This window comes from Gekko japonicus, unplaced genomic scaffold (genome assembly GCF_001447785.1).
Source record: "Gekko japonicus isolate JY-2015 unplaced genomic scaffold, Gekko_japonicus_V1.1 scaffold392, whole genome shotgun sequence".
Taxonomy (NCBI): domain Eukaryota; kingdom Metazoa; phylum Chordata; class Lepidosauria; order Squamata; family Gekkonidae; genus Gekko; species Gekko japonicus.
In genome coordinates, this window is record NW_015174853.1 from 382,440 (window position 1) to 399,930 (window position 17,491).

Here is a 17,491-nt window from a genome sequence, read left to right on the forward strand (position 1 = left end):
ACAAGACTGGACCTTTGACAAGCACTGGGGTTTGTTCATGCTTCATATCCCATATTTAGAGCACCTAACATGATTGATTTGCAGTGCAGAAGCTCTGACAACTATAAGTAAACAGATTATGTTTACATATGTCAGGCAGAAAATTTTCCGTGGAAAAATATAACATGAGAAAATCATCCAGTAAATGCAAACTTTTTAAAAATAATAATGTTGATCAAAGTTCAGTGAAGTTGGTATTTCCCAATTCTTCTACTAGTGAAAGCTTCTGGCTTTGCAAAGCATTCATTCTAAGTTTGACATGATGTCCAAATACAGACACATGAACAAGGTAGGGTTTGTTTCTGTATCACAAACAAGGATTCTAAATCTCTGTTTAGGGATGGAATCATAGAGTTGGAAGGGATCTCCAGGGTCATCTAGTCCAACCCCCTGCACAATGTAGGAAATTCACAAATACCTCCCCCTCCTCACCCGTAGTTACCACTGTTCCATACCCAGAAGATGACAAAAGATCTCCAGGATTGCTTCCTGACCCCAAAGTGGCAATGAGCATTTCCCTGGGTGTGTTAAAAAAGGGCCACAAGAACTAAGCACTGAGGCAACCCTTCTTGCCCTCCCCCTCATGATCTGCCTAAGTTTACAGAATCCACGTTGATGTCAGATGGCCATCTAGCCTCTGTTTGAAAACCTCCAAAGAAGATCTCTATTTAGAATCCCAAGGGGGAGTATGAAAACAAGCTGTGTCCGTGAATGTCACAGATAACAGGTTCTTTGTGATGTCACAATGTCGCCTATTTCAGATGGGGATTTATTTCCTTCCCTATATATATGCTTGTTTGTTATTCAGGACGATATGTGTGACAGTAGGTGAGGTAATAAAATTAAGTTTTTCTCTCTGCACATGAAAATAATCTGGCCTGATGTATTTAGGAATCCTAAATCATGAGTCAGGTATATAGGATGACATCAGAAAACTTTGGAAAAGGCTATTTGTCATTTTCTTAGATTAAAGTGAGATTGCTTGGCGCTCTGCATGGCAAAGTAGTGCCATATTTCATAAGTTTTTGAGTTAATGATATTTCAGGGTTTGGTGCCCTTTCTGTGAAGAATGAGCAAAGTTGTTCCCTTGGAACAAGGCGCTCTCATTGTTTAAGTTCTGACTACAGATCTTCATGGTCTCTGTGCAAGCCACACACTGGGTAATGCACCTGCATTGATTCCTTGTCGGAAGCCTAAAAAGCTTTAAGGATAACCTCTTCTAGGTGTCGTCACAAGCCAGCTTCTACTGCGCCTGCTCAGAGCTGAGGTAGACTCCACCCCCACTCAGTTCCTTCTTCACCACTACAGCAGTTAGATGTCTTTCCTTGTCACTCTAAGATAGCCTACTCGAACACATGTTAAAAAAAATTAAATTAAAACTAAAACAAAGGAAACATAGTAAATAAGACATGGAGAGGGATCTGGTATCCCCCTTCATTAACACAAGACTCTGAGGAGCGTATGGGATGTTCACCATTCTTTTCTGTTCGCCAGTTTGGTGTAGTGGTTAAGTGCGCGGACTCTAATCTGGGAGAACCGGGTTTGATTCCCCACTCCTCCACTTGCACCTGGCTGGATGACCTTGGGCAAGCCATAGTTCTGATAAGAGCTGTTCTTGAAAAAGAGCAGTTTCTGTCAAGAGCTCTCTCAGCCCCACCTACCTCCTAGGGTGTCTGTTGTGGGGAGGGGAAAGGGAAAGGAGTTTGTAAACCACTCTGAGACACCTTTGGGTACTGAAGGGCGGGGTATAAATCCAATCTCTTCTTCTTCTTCTTTAAAAGGTGCTCGGTTTGTAATGGCAAAATCCCCCCAACAGATGGCCACAACCACTGTCTATTGTGCCTGGGGGAGAATCATAAAGCTAGCCTACGCAAGCATTGCTTGAAATTTACTCGCCAAGCGAGAAAAAATCGAGCCGCCTGATTTAAGACCTTTTTACTAGAAAAGGCACTTAGTCCGATGATGGCTCAGCGCTCCGTATCCCGTCATACACCGCCTCCCTCTAGTGTAGAGTTGAGAGATTCGGTGCTCCACCAACCAACTGTGCGGAAATTGAAAAAGAATAAAACCAACAAACCTCATAAGCGAACATCTGCTTCGGCCATAATACGTACAAGCTGAAAAAAATCAAAGGGGCGTGATCTGCCCAAACTAGCTGCTGCTGCAAAGCCACCTGACGAGCAGGCGCCGGCTACAGTTATGCTACCGCCCATATTACTGACAGGTTTATCAACAAAATCACCCTCAGTAAGGCAAGTAGAATCGCTTTAGGATCCGAACGAACAGAGACCAACCAGTTATCTTCGACCACTCCAAATTACCAACATACTCGAGGGGACATCCTGATGACACTATCCCCGACTGTCCAGCTGACACCACCATTACAGAACCTCGCAGAGAACAGCTGCCTCGACCTCGAGATGCCAACAATGGAGCCAGGCAAAAGACAGACCTAGAGGGTGCCAACGGGACTGCTTCGCTTCTGACTCCTACTGCTCTGTCACTGACTGCTCGCTGCTTTATCGAGATGACAGAACAGCCGGAGGCAGGATTTGTCTTACTGAAGACCATCCTACCAATGCCAGAGAACGGAATGGTCGCAATCGCTCTATAGATGTTCACATTTGCGATCTCCCTCCAGAGTATGGCACCATAGGTGCTCAAGATCGCAATCTCAGTCCTGATAGCCGTGTCAGGATTTGCGACATGCAGGGTATAAGGGGAGACTGACTGACAGAGCAGAGGCAAGAAAAAGGGGGCTGGGGACGGAACCCACAGCTCCACAGAAAACATGTGACCCATCTGACCTGGAAATCGAAGACAGCATGAACACAACACAGTTTAAAAGCTCTCTAATGGGATCAGACCCCAATACAGAGCAGTCAGCATCACTAACATACCTATGGACACACAGTCAGAGGCTATGTCCGTTATCCATGAATCATGGAGAGCAGCTAGACAACAGGTGACTACTGTAAGATATACAATATCTTGCTTTTCGCGAAGTATGGCAACAGCTGTAGCCCTTCGCAGCCATGCATGTCTCAGGGCTATGTCATTACAGACAGATGTAAAACAGAAGATAGAGGATCTTCCCTTTAATGGGTGTGGGTTCCACAGTACCACGGATGACGCTCTCAAGACAGTCGATGAGAGCCACAAACAAGCAAAGAACCTGGGAGTGAATGCCCAATATACACAACGAACCCAGAGGCAAAGAACTTGGAGGCCTCAATACCCATGCAGACCACGTTTCCCAATCCAACAAGACTCCTGGAAACACCGCCAGGTGACACCCAGACAACCTTATCAGCAAAAATCTAAATCGGGAGCTTTGGAAAAAACCTCTCAGCAGGCAAAGCAGTCCTTTTGACTCCATGGACAGCCACAGTAGTCACTCTTACCCCATCGGTGGGGACCCGACTAGGATCATTCTTAAACAACTGGGAAAACATCACTATGGACCAGTGGGTCCTCACCAGTATCGGAGTGGGGTATGTAATAGATTTTGATACATTGCCTCATACGCTGCACATGGTCATTACTCCACCATCAAACCTACTCAGAGACGAGATAAAAAATCTCCAAACCAAGGGCGCTATCGAAGGCATGCCGCCATCAGAACATCGCCTAGGATACTACTCCAGATACTTTGTTGTCCCAAAGAGAGACGGAGGCAGATGACCTATCTTGGACCTCTAAGGTTTAAACAAACATATCAAGAAAACAAAATTTCAAATGGCTACACTCCAGACTATCCTACCATTAATCCAATCGGGTGCTTGGATGGCATCTATAGATCTGAAAGATGCATACTTTCACATAACATATAAGACCACAGCATCGGCGATTCCTGCACTTTGCAGTGGGACAGGCCCATTATCAATACAGAACACTGCCATTCAGACTCACAACAGCATCTCAAGTGTTCACTAAGTGTACGGCAGTAGTAGCGGCATGCTTGTGGACAAAAGATGTAGTTCTCTTTTCATATATCGATTTGCTGATCGTGGCAAACTCACCAGACCACCTACGAGATGATGTGAAGGGAACCATAGCCCTTCTACAAGTTTTGGGACTATGTGTCAATCGAGAAAAATCTCTTTCCGACAGAGGTGGGTGCCCCCTACCCGTCTAAGGGTAGGTACCCATTTGCCTACTTGCAACAGGTGTTAATTAGCTTTCGGCCCGCTGGGTTGGCGGGAGCTGGGACGAAGGCCGGGAGCTCACTCCGGCCACGGTGGTATTCGAACAGCCGCAATGGCTGCTCACAGATGTTTAAAGCAGGTGTTCTACTGCCTGCGCCACCGCTCCCATATCATGAGCATGAGATGAGACCTACAGTTATGGTTTCCCTGTCGTTACAACCCCATAACTGGTACCATCTCTCAGGGTCAATATTCCAAAAGCAGTTTGTCAACCCCTGAGTAGGTGGAAGGAGGTGTCTAACCTCATGCCAGGGATGCACTTCCAACCAAAGGAGGCGGGCACAATGGTATATACGGATGCCTCTCAGTGGGGTTGGGTAGCACATTGCAAGGACCTCTATGTCCAAGGTCAATGGATGGCAAAGCACAAAAGATGTCACATCAATTTATTTGAGCTTTTAGCAGTCAGGCATGCTCTCTGCTCCTTTCTACCAATCCTGAGGGACAAGTCAGTTCGGGTGGCAACGGACAGTATGACTACAATGTACTAGATCCTCAAACAAGGAGGAACGGCATCCACAACCCTGTGCAAATCAGCCACATACCTGTGGGAATGGTGCCTCCGGAACAACATATAACTATCAGCCATGCATGTCCCAGGGGTGGAAAATACCCAGGCCAACTCACTAAGTCAAGTACCGATGGGACAACATGAATGGTCAATAAAATGGACCTATCTCAAAGAGGTGTTTCAGGTTTTCGGCCAGCCAACACTTAGACGCCTTTGCCTCAGTGGACAATACAAAGTGTCCACTATTCTATTCCAGGAACCGACCAACAGAGTGTCATTGGGAGATGCCTTCCTTTAAAAAAAAAAAAAAATCCCCAGAGGGATATTTTTTTTTTTTTTGCAAAAATACAAAAATTAAAAAGAAATAATAGGGAAGGGACTACATCTAAGGAGAAAGGAAAGCAAACCACACTAATCTAAAACCCCAAGAGGAGGAGATCTTTTCACTGTTAGTTAAAATGTTAGTACTGTTAGAGTTAATATCACAATATACTTGTAGAGATATTGTTTATAACAGTTCGCTATTTATATGTTATTTTGTTGTCATGAAAGAGATGCCTTCCTACATCACTGGACAGGTCACCTGTTTTATATGTTTCCTCCGATCCCGCTAATTCAGTGGGTGCTGCAAAAAATTATGACAGACCACACAAGGGCCATCTTAATTGCACCATGGTGGCTGAAACAGCCGTGGTTTCTGGTTCTGCAACGTCTATTGAAGACTCAGTACCTCCCATTACCCACCCAGATCTCCTATCTCAAATAGGGGGGGGCAGATTCTTCACCACGACCCAGGATTCTTCAAGTTAACAGCTTGGAAGGTTCAGGCATGAAATTGCCACAAGCAGTGTCTGACATTTTGTTGAACGCCAAAAGACCATCTACACAAAGATCCTATCACCACAAATGGACACGCCTCATGGCCTAAAGCCCCAGTGGAACTGATCCTAATCTATCTATGTTACATCAATCCGGACTTAGCTTTTCATCCATCAAAGTCCATCTAGTGACAACATCAGCTTACCATGGATCGGTGGGCAGGCAAACAATGTTTTCCAATCCAATAATGAAAACCTGTCTGAAAGATTTGCAGAACATCTCCTCCCCTCATCGACCATTAGTGCCATCATGGAGCCTATCACTGGTGTTGTCTAAATTGATGGGGAAACCCTTTGAACCTTTAGCTACAGCCCCTATGCACCTAGTCTCATGGAAAACGGCATTCCCAGTAGCACTCACATCGGCATGGAGGACCAGCGAGCTGTGTGTTTTGAGGGTGGTAGATCCACCTTACACAATTTTTCATGGAGATGGCGGTGTTGAGGCCTGACCCTGCCTTTGTTCCAAAGGTGGTGTCACCCTTTCACCTCTCGCAGACTATAACACTTCTGTCATTTCCCCCCAAACCAGACGATGAAGGCCAGCGGGCTCTACATATGTTGGATGTGTGTAAGACCCTGGCCTTGTCCAGGACTCGGAGCTTTAGAAGGGATAATAGATTATTTGTATGTTACTCTGAACCACGTAAGGGCTTACCTGTGTCGAAATAATGGTTTTCGAAATGGGTTTCCTCTACCATTGCTTTGAACTACCAGTTCGGGAATGAAACCTTACCATCCTTGCCTAAAGCACGCACCATGAGAGCGGTTGCAACTTTTGCCAGAACGCAAGAGTTGGATCCAGTTCGGAATTACTTTACAATGTGCTTTTTAAAAGTTATTTTATTATACTGCACTATCAGCCATTTTGGTATTTTTCACTACTCATTTGTGCATAGATGTTTGAAAGAACTTTAGATATCAGCTGAGAAATACCCCCTATTTTATCCCCCACATTCCAGTCTTGTCAGTGAAACAATGAATATATGTTTTCATCCTATTTGTTTAGTCTTGGTAAGGTACAGTGATGACTCTGTATAATAATATGCAGTCTTGCTAATCTGCCCATAAATTGCATGCAAGTCCCTCTCTCATTAATGCTCAAATCAGAATTCTTTTTTTCCCCCAAGCCAGTATTTGCATCCTCCAGTTTTTACCCTTTAGTGTGATAAAAGACAACAAGATGGTAAGAGGGGGAAAGGTTGTTTGGCATAAGGATACCATAGAGACCATGCACACACTCACAAAAGTGAGGGACCCGTGAGGTCTCCTAGTAGGGAATCATTTCCACATTCTTTCACTTCCTCTTTCTTTTCCTCTTTGCTTTCCCCACAGTACCTGCAGCCTCTCTCCACACTCACTCACACCCATCTTTTTTGTTGCACTTTTCATCCTCCCCTGCCCAGTTTTCCCTTCCCTCCCTCCAATTTTTTACCTTTTTTAATCTTAATCTGCCCTTCCCCATGTTGAGACTGAGGCTTGGAATCCTCAGCAACATTGGTTGGGGGTTGCCTAGCAAACCCAAAATGGCCACCAAATGTTTTATGAAGACTGCATTGTAAGATCATGGTAGCACAATTTTCTTAAAGAAGTAGACATTGCTTCTATGATTTTAGGATTTTAACCCTACAATTTTTAAAATTACGTTTCATTTTTCCTGCAAACGTGAGGCTTCCCCAAGACTTGTAGAGAAAATACCCCTCTCTGTATGTGGCTCAGCTTTATTTAGTGTTGGAAGTAGCTGTAAATGTGATCTGACCAACATGGCTGCTACATCGCTTTGAAAGGTTTGGCCCAAGTCTGGTAACCTGGAAGTGTACTAAATGATAGTTCTGGCCCAAGTCTGGTAACTGTCAGCAAGCTGCCATTCTGTTTTCTGTGACCTCTGTGTACATATCCTTTCCCTGTTACACCCGGCTTGGCTTCTATCATCCTGCTCCTGCTTTGGAATGCAAAAGATAACTGCTGGAGGTTGTGTGGGGGAGAAGATGCTGTAATGCTTGCCTATTGATTTTCCCAGGACTACTGCACCTGTGTTTTGTCTGATGTTCTGCCTGGTTCCCATGTACTGGGCGCGCAACCGTTTCCTTAGCCCGCCAGCGGGAAAGATATTCATTGGATCTGTATCTGTTTGAAGTTCCTTTATTATGCTTGACCTAACTGTGTATCCCCAGTTCTAACAAAGAACGTGTTTGAGTATGTCTTCAACGCTTTGAAATAAATTTTGCTTTTCTGTAAAACGTGGATTTATTCTCGATGCTTGGGGATCCAACAGTAACCTGGAAGTGTACTAAATGATAGTTCTGCAGTGCAACATGTCCTTTGCTTTATTCACAATCACAGGTTCAATTGTGGCGTTTCCAGCTGAAAAGATTGTGGTTAGCAGAGTTACAAAACACCCTAGCATGAGACTGAGGAGTGCCACTGGCCAGTGGGAGCAGATAGTTCTGGCCTAAGTGAACCAATGGTTTATGCTTCTGTCTTTGTCAAAGTCAGAAAATTCTGCCTCACTCACCCATTAAGTAGTGATATGGCATGCTCATCTTGTACTTCTCTTTATTCTAACATGTGAAATTTAGAATGTGATTTCTTAATTTTTAAGGCTATTGTTATTGGGTAAATGGGTTGCTTTTATGTATTTTGCTGTATCTTCAGATAGGAGCAAGAACAGCATGAGACTAAAGTAGTCTGATCTTTCAGCTGGAATCAATTAGAATTTCCTAGACAAGTGACCAGTTTCTGCTTTCACTAAATGCATACACACACTGTATAGTTCATATCACTCCTCTGAACTTCTTGGCTATAGAATACTGTTTAAGGACAAAGACCGGAACTGGGAAGACATTGAAAAGAAACTGCGAGCTGAAAGTGATGTTCCAATTGTGAAGACATCGAGCATGGTATGAAAAAATAAAACTTGTTACAAACACATGCTCACATAGGCACTTTATAAAGGGAAAGGCCAGGAAATCTATGTTAAATATTTTAAATAAAATAGATTTTGGATATTTTGTAACTTAAAACATATCTCTCGGGGTAAAAGTTTTTTACACTACTTACAGTGAAGTATGATACAAAGATTTTAAAAAAAAACAAAATCCTGCATCATAAGCAAACAAACACAAAGTATGGAGGCTAAACCAATAAGCATTTGTCCAGACAGCTACTGTTATAGATCTCAAAAAGGGCCCTCCCACCAGTTAGATAGGTGTACTAAAATCTAATATACATTTAAGTTCATAATAATTCTTCCAGAATTTAAAATGTGCCTTTATCTTGGCAAGAAAGATTTAATCTCTCAGTTTTTCTCCTCTGAAGCAAACATTATGCAATTACTGTACTATAACACACCAAACTATATGTATAGTCATTCAGCTAGAGGGGGTGCAATGCCCAGCAAGCTGAGCATGACTTCAGTGTTAGCTGGAGTTTCCCAAGCCAGTGCTCACCTGGGAGCTTTGTTGCTTTGTTGCTTTCCCATTTAGTGTGAATTTGAAGGATACTGACAGAGGGAAGAATCTTTTCAGTCTACATTGAAGGCGAAACCTGAGATGTTCTAGAACTCTATTGTTAAATGCTGCTACTTTTTATCGCTTCAAATTCTCATTTGCATAGCTGTAAAACTTTGGATGGTGACAGAGGGAATACTGACAGAGGGAAGAATCTTTTCAGTCTACATTGAAGGCGAAACCTGAGATGTTCTAGAACTCTATTGTTAAATGCTGCTACTTTTTATCGCTTCAAATTCTCATTTGCATAGCTGTAAAACTTTGGATGGTGCACTAAAAATGGTTTAATATGCTCCAATTTCTTGTCCATATTAACATAGGAATTATTTATCAACCATTATTGCAGTTTATGTATTATGGAAAAATATTTTTTCTCCTTAATGAAGCTAATGCTTATGATAAATTCCCTGCAGGAGATATCATCAATATTACAAGAGTTGAAGAGAGTAGAAAAGCAACTACAAGGTATTTACTATTTTTGAATGGCTATAAAAAAATCAAAATTGTTGGAATAATCATTGTTGAATTATGTTAAGCTTTGGATGTTTGAATTCATATTCATCTTTACCTGTTGTTGGACAGATGGCCCGACTATGCTCCAGACTAGGGTTGCCAAGTACTCACCTCTCCTGGAGCAGGGGAGCCCCGGCTTGCTCCGGGAGTCTTCGTGCGCGTGCCACAAGCATGTCACACGGAAGTGACGTAAGCACGTCCGGGGCGTTGGGGGCAGGGCCAAAATCATCTGAGGGAAAACCATAGAAAACCATTCCCTCAGATGATTGTGGCCCCACCCCCAACGTCCCGGACATGCTTACGTCACTTCCGTGTGACGTGCTTTTGGGGGTGGGTTCCCCCCGGGGCCGGATCTAGCGGCGCCGGGGAACAGGCCTCCCGGGCGGGGGTTTCCCCGCCCCCCGGGGGGACTTGGCAGCCCTACTCCAGACATTGTGGATGAGGTGCTGGGGGCTATGGCTGGATGCTTAGAACAGAGTTGGCTGGAATTAAATCCAGCAAAGACTGAGGTCCTGTACCTGAGCTGTGTGTGTGTGTGGGGGTGGAATCAGGAATTGATGGGGGTACCATTGATGCCAGCACCAAGGGTAAAAAGCCTGGGGGTGATCCTGGATGCTTCACTTTCCATGGAGGCCCAGGTCACCAATGTTGTCAGAACAGCCTTTTATCATATCTGGCTGCGCAGGCAACTGGTTCCCTATCTCTCCTCCCGGGACTTAGCTGCAGCTATCCATGCAGTGGTCACTTCTAGACTGGATTACTGTAACTTGTTCTATGTGGGGTTGCCCTTGAATCTGACCCAGAAACTGCAGCTTGTGCAAAATGCAGCAGCATGCTTGCTGACTGCAGCACCTGTGCAGGCACATATTCAGCCAGTTGTTGTGCCGGTTGCACTGGCTGCCAGTTGAGTACTGGATCCTTTCAAAGTTTTGGTCTAAACCTTCAAAGCCCTATGTGGCCAAGGACCAACATACCTACAGAACCATTTCTCCCCATAAGTGCCCCGGAGAGCCTTGCACTCAGCTGACCAACACCTTTTGGTAGTCCCTGGCCCAAAAGACGTCAGCCTAGCCCCAACCAGAGCCAGGGTATTTTCTGCCTTGGCCCTGGCCTGGCTGAACATAGTCCCATTTGAGATCAGGACCATGCAGGATTTATTACAATTTTGCAGGGCCTTTGCCTTGGCCCTGGCCTGGTTGAACACAGTCCCATTTGAGATCAGGACCATGCAAGATTTATTACAATTTTGCAGGGCCTGTAAAACAGAGCTGTTCTACCAGGCCTGTGGTTGAGGGGGTGGATGTCCAACCATTTTGTCCTCCTCCTGCTCATATTGCCCAACTTAATGGCCCCTCGGCGCTATAGAAATCTGCACAGCACTCTCCGGTGAATTGGATGCCTATTGATCACCTAGCTGCACCCATACAGGAGGCATTCTAGACTCCAGTGAACTGGTCTGCCATCTTATTGAAGTGATTTTAACCTGGTTTTAAATTGTATGTTTTAACATTCTTCTTATGATTTTTTTTTGTAACAGTGTTCTGATATGCCTGTTGTGACTGTCTTGAGCATGCTTGCGGGGGAGGGCAGGATATAAATCAAATCACATAAATCTTAATTAGAGATAAAAGTTATAGAGGATGTAGAAGGAAGCAAAAAACCTTAAGTGGAGATTTGGTAGTTCCACTACTTCACCTAGTTTTCTAGTTTCACCCTTAAAAAGTAGCTAAAGGAAGGGATGCAAACAATAGGAAAGTTTTCCATCCAGTACCAGTGCCAGTTCTTCCACAGGTAGCAGTCAGCTGAACAGCCACTTCCCCTAGTGACTGGGAGTAGTGCATTGTCACCATTCCCCTTCTCTCCATCAGTGACAGTAGACACACCAATTCTTTCATGACTGGCATCAGTACAAGTTCCCACTTATGCAATGTATTAGTTTTTTAAAGTGGCAGTTTCTCAGATGCTTGGAAAATGTGTGTGCTGTTTTTTCCAAGAGTTGAGAATATTTACAGAGGTAGTGCGAACTTGCTTGGTCCCTTAGACAATGACCCTTGACTGTGTTTCTCCCCCACCCCACCCAAAATCATCCAAATTATTCTCAGAAACTAGGCTTCCCATATGTTGTTTCAGTTTAAGGGGAAATGAAGGAGATGGGGACAGGAAGATTCCCCACAGAGATAGTCCTTCAGATCCACAAGATGTTAGCACTGAATTTTCTCCTTTTCTGTATTTTCTTTACCTTATTACCTATTTGATAAAAATCCCAGGAAATTGATCCTTTTGTATCTACCTGAGTCTATATATTCTTCAAAACGTCACTTCTTTTTTAAAAAGTTTAAATTAAATTCTCTTTTTTATGGCGTATGGCCTATAAGCTCTTAAACCTAATAAACTGAACTTCCTTCTTTGGTTGTGATTCTAGAAGTCATACATTCCTTAAATAAACAATAAACAGCTTTTACAGCTTGGTTACATATCACATCTGCTTCAACAAAGCAATCTTGCTAAAGAAAATCAGAGCTCAGCTGTGACTTGTTTAACAGGTAACGCCAACGATGATCTCAAAAGGACTATTACTTTGCCTTTGTAGATGATGTGCAATTGAACTCTAAATTCCTTGCAGTTGTTGAAATACATCAGAAACCAATCAATACAAAAGGGATTTTTCCAGGTTTCTGGTGAGCCAAAGGAGCAAAAAGGTTGAATTAGTGTCCAGGTACTCATAATTATGCTTCACTGGCCCAGACTTCTGTGTTTTCAGATTTGGTTAAAGATACCCTGAGAAACCTATAGGCCACCTCATTCAAGTCAACTTCCCCATTCTCTTTTGCACACTTCCATAAAATTGCTCTGTGGGTTTGCTCTCAGTGCTATTTTCTTGCTTTCTATAAGAATTTGCTAAAGGGGGGGGGGTGAAATCACAGGTTGGTTCTAGTCTTTTTCAGTGCCCCAGCACCCTGACCCCAAGTGTGACACCTTTACTACTGTGGCACCTACCAACATGTTTCCTGTCAGTCACTTACTACCTTGCTTTCTGCCCCCTTCAGCATTCCTTCTTTTCCTCCAACACCCCGTCCACACTCCCTCTGATTCTGCTCTTCTTTTGTCACCTTCCATGTTCCTTCTTTTCCCTTTCTCTGCCCTTCTTGCTCCCAAGTCCTTCTCCCCTACCCCTTCTATTTTTGTAGCCAGCTTCAAGGTGTGTGCTAAAGGTAAGAGGAGGACACCAACCTTGCAGTGATGGAGATGGGACTGGTATGGTGGAGAGAACCAATGTCCAGCCACTTCCTGATAAGTCTAGGAAGTAGCCACAGCTTTTGGATAATGGGCTTGGCTCATGCTGTCTTTGTTTAGGGACATATATTTGCTTGAACCTGCTTTGTGACAGCAAGAGCTCCATCAGCAGCAAAAAGGAACAGAGGAGAAGGGACTGTCATTCTGAGAAATGCAAGAAAATATGTGAAGAGGCAGAAGACACAAGAGAAGCCCTATCCTACCATCTGCTCTGTCTAGAATATTGTTACACACCCATTTCCCAAATAAATGCAACATACCCAGGCTTATAGGCTTCCCACTTTAGGCTTCAGCAGAATTGCCCTATCACCCATCTTGCCCAGATGTAAGCTCAAATATATTTAACTGGTGAATTCCCACACACTTGTAGAAACAAAAAAACCTGAAATGCCCCTCATGGCAGCATTTTGTGGATGCACGCTACTTTCCCTCAAAACTCCCAAAAATGCCCACAGGCTCAAGAATGCTGAGAGGTCCAACAAGTTAGTTCTTATTTCACAGCTTTCAGGAGCTAAAGGAAAAATGATTTTCTCTCTTTCAGCATACCCAATTAAGTGGAGAAATGCATGTCAAAGCATAAATGTTTTTTTCATTCTTTTAGAAGATGCTGTTTCTAGAGGCTGCTGCCTCATGAGATGATCCACAAAATTATTAATACATTCTATAACATCTGAAAAGTGCATATGGGTAGAAGCTTCTGTTTCCTGTTAGTACCAGATATGTAGTAGAGGGCTAGGTCTCTAGAAAAGAAAGCAGCGTGGTGCAGGGTAAAACTGCATCAGTATTAGACAACAGTTTTTTAAGGACAGTATAATTTGTATAAATCAGAGTATTATTCCTGTTGGCTGTATGTGTGCAGACTGTGGAGAATGGCTAGACTTCTAGATTGTGAAAAGTTAAAAGGAGAGGAGTCTTTGTAATTTTATGCAGAGATCTGATCCCATTCTCTAACTGAATATTAGAGGAATTTTAACACAGGGATGTGTGTTCTCAATTCACAACTTGTGATCATGATTTTTAGCAAACCTCTCTCTTCTTTTTTTATTCAGTGATAAATTCAATGATTGACCCTGATGGAACATTAGATGCCCTGAGCAATTTGGGATTTGGCAATACTGTCCAAGCCGTTCAACCGAAGGCAAAGTCCAGCTCTATTTCTCAAAGTGCCCATCCTCAGACACATCAAAACTGCCAACCGGAAGCAAGGGCTGTTCGACCAGCCATTGTGTCTGCTTCAAATGAACTTGGCAATGTTGAATCTGAGCATGATTTCAGCATACATTTTAATAGGTTCAATCCAGATGGAGAGGAAGAAGACCCAGCTTTGCGTGAATGACATAAATGTTGTCAGTACCTTTTAGTATTGAATGTGTAGAATTCATTTTGAGTCCTAACATTGTTCATTCAAGAGTTGAAAAGCTTGGTGAAATTGCCATTGCTTTGTTTTACCAACTATTTAACTGTGATGCTTTGAATGTCACACATCTCTTGAGGTAAACATTGGAACCCACATAGAAAATAACAGTTTGTCATAATTTTGTGGGCTATGTAACCATTTATTTTGAATTTGTCCTCCATAGTTTATTTAGCTTAAACGGACTGTTAAAGTGACACAAAAGGTGCAGCTCTAGCATTATTAAATTTCTAAATTTCCCGTGCCAAGTTGATCTGTAATTGGGCCTCTTCATCAAATATGTATAAAAATTATTAGTCACTTAAATTTAGTTCTAAACAAGAGGATCTAAAATAGGGTGTGTACTGTAGCACATTATGATATAATGAAGGCTTGACAAAGCATTCATTCCTGTATTTCAGAATGTTGTGATTTTTATATAATTTCATTGTTACATAAATTGTCTTGGGGTTTACAAAGCTCAGATATTATGTTTGCACTAAAATTTGCTGGGACTGGCAAACTGAGCATAACAGTATCAGTAGGAGCTAATAATTGTTATGTACATAGCAAATTGATCATAATTGTCCTTTAAAAAAACGCAGTGGGGTCTGAGTCCACTTCCCAAAAAGGATCCATTTGACTCTTGCTGGTCCTCTCCAATATGTCTTTTTGATGTTGATGAAAGTAAAATTTCTTATCATTTCTGTCCAAATGTCTGGAACTATAAAAGCAGTTGAAATGTATAGCTATGTAAGCCTATTGTTTGAAGTCCTTGTATCACCAGGATCAAATGCAAAATACATAACAAGTGCTCCTTGAGATGATCATGAGTTGTACTTTTTTTCAAAGGACTTGGAGATAGAATAGTGCTAATCTGGTTAGTAGACTCACTCCAGGCATCCAAAGCATTGATATTTTCCTGTAGACTCTGTATCAAGTCTTTGTACATTAAGAATTCTGGGGGAAAAACCTGCTAACATAGGGCTTGTGCTCATACTGCTTAACAGCAAAGCTATTAAAATGTCTCAATATAAGCCTATTTACCTTAAAAAAATTCCCAGTAACTTAAAATTTGGAGATAATAAAAGTAAACAACCTTGTATTTCCAGAACACTGTAATTTGAAGATATTCTGTTAATGCAGCTAATGACTGGAATTTTCTTATGTTTTTGCATCAGTCTATATACTAAGGTTACATATACAATTTTGAAGCTTTTATGAAAATAGTCTTTAATCTTTCAGCAATAATCTTGTGTGTCACTTGTTTAAAAATACTTTTTTCCTGTACATTTTTAAACTGTACATGATTTTGAAGTCATTGCAAAGTTTGACCAGTTAAATATACAAAAACAATTTTGTAGAGACATGTAAATTTAAAATCCAATAATCCTGTTGTATACTGGGTTATTATTATTTTTTTTGCTTTAAAATTAAAAACCACCACTTGCTCTCTATTGACAATAGTAGTCAGAAAAACATTTGTTTACAGATGCTGTTAAAAGTTTCAGCTGATGAAAGATGAACTACACAGAGCAGTGACAAGGCTTTAGCCATCATAATTCCTTCCTCATTTTTTTCAGTGCTTGGGAAAAGAACTGCAAAAATAAAACTGTGGAAAAATAGGAAATGGTTATGGAAAAATTAAATAGTTTAAGCTCTTCACGCAATTGTTTGCATTCTTTCAGACTCTACACCTTTTGTGTTCTGTAATGTTTGCATTTACAATGTTCTTATTTGTATGGACTCATACTCCTTATTTATTTTTGTTACGTTTATTATGTACGTTATTGTTATATGCATTTACAATTCAATTTTTAAATAAAGTGTTTCTGGAACTTTATACAATAACTTAATTCATGTGTGTTTTAACTGTTTAAGCAAATAATTGTTCTTGTGTTAGAATCATTCAGTAATTATAAAGGGATGCATTCCTAAATATACTGTACATTGAGGAAAATTGGTCAGCACTTGATAACTTTATAACAGACCTTTCACTTAAACACCCGGGAGCCCAAATGTTATTGGCAGGTAATTTAAATGTCTGGTCGGGGCATAATGATTCTTTTCCAGCAACTAAATTTAATTCTTTATTGGAGGGTCAGAACTGGTTAGACTTCCCTTCACCCGGACATCTAAAGACCATTATGCGAACTTTGGAAATTAGCATGTAGAAGAGAGCTTCATATTCTAAATGTGGCATTCCACATTGATTACCCAGGTGAATACACCTTTTTGGCAGGAAAGAGAGCGAGCTCCATTGACTATATGTTGGTGTGTAACTCTCTACTACCTTTCATCAAAACTTTCCAAGTACTTCCATACTTGGATGGTGATCACTTACCTCTGTGTTTACAGGCTGTTCTTCCACTGAACCAAAACCAACAAGAGGATCGATATATAACACGAGTTGAATTTATGGGGAAAAGACTAAGATAGGCCAGCAAACTTTTTTTTTTTTTTAGTTAACTCTCCTAAAGAGGAGATAATTTTATTGCTTTTAAATTTTCAGAAAAAGGGAGGGTATATAGCGGGGTTAAGAAAAGTGGTGAGTGGTATCTTAATTAGTAAGTTAGTCTTTTATTAGTAACAGTAAATTCTTCGGCTTCTTCTGTGTTTGACTGATCGTCCTTATAGGCCAGCGAACTTGATAAAAAAGTAGAAGAATTTCTAACTCCAAAAAATCTGCAGAAATATAGGTCAGCACTTACTAACTCAAACACAGACCTGGATCTTTTAATAGACTAACCAGGCTTTAATTCAGGAGCTTAACTCCATCTTGACTGCCCCGCCAGGGGATAGATTACATCAGCATCATAGAAATATCAAACCTTGGTTTGACTCTGAATGTGCTCGTGCAAAAAGAGCTAAATTGCTTATACTGCTTCTCTTTTGAGTAATCACTTGGAAAAAAGAGCAGAGGCACAAGTAGCTCTAGTGAATCAGAAAAAAATCTATAAATGCATTATTCAAAGGAAGAAGAAAGAACATACTTTGAAACTATGGGAGGAACTTATACAGGCTGTAAGACAAAATAACTCTGCACGATTCTGGAAACTAACTAATGGTAGGAGGTTTAAGAAGTCCTCACCCCTAGATATGTATATCTCATCTGTTAACTGGACTGTTGTTTTTTTCAGAACCTT

General features: G+C 41.7%; 1 protein-coding gene across 2 annotated transcripts in view; it reads left to right on the forward strand.

Moving 5' to 3' along the window:
- CEP170 (centrosomal protein 170kDa) overlaps positions 1-14,944 on the forward strand; it is a 113,059-nt gene extending 98,115 nt beyond the window's left edge. For both annotated transcript variants that reach the window (XM_015424568.1, XM_015424569.1), the window contains 3 exons: positions 8,443-8,536; positions 9,559-9,610; positions 14,002-14,944. In XM_015424568.1, coding sequence (XP_015280054.1) covers positions 8,443-8,536; positions 9,559-9,610; positions 14,002-14,288 — 433 coding nt within the window. In that variant the 3' untranslated portion in view covers positions 14,289-14,944. The remainder of the gene's footprint in view (positions 1-8,442; positions 8,537-9,558; positions 9,611-14,001) is intronic.
- Positions 14,945-17,491: the final 2,547 nt, after the last annotated feature.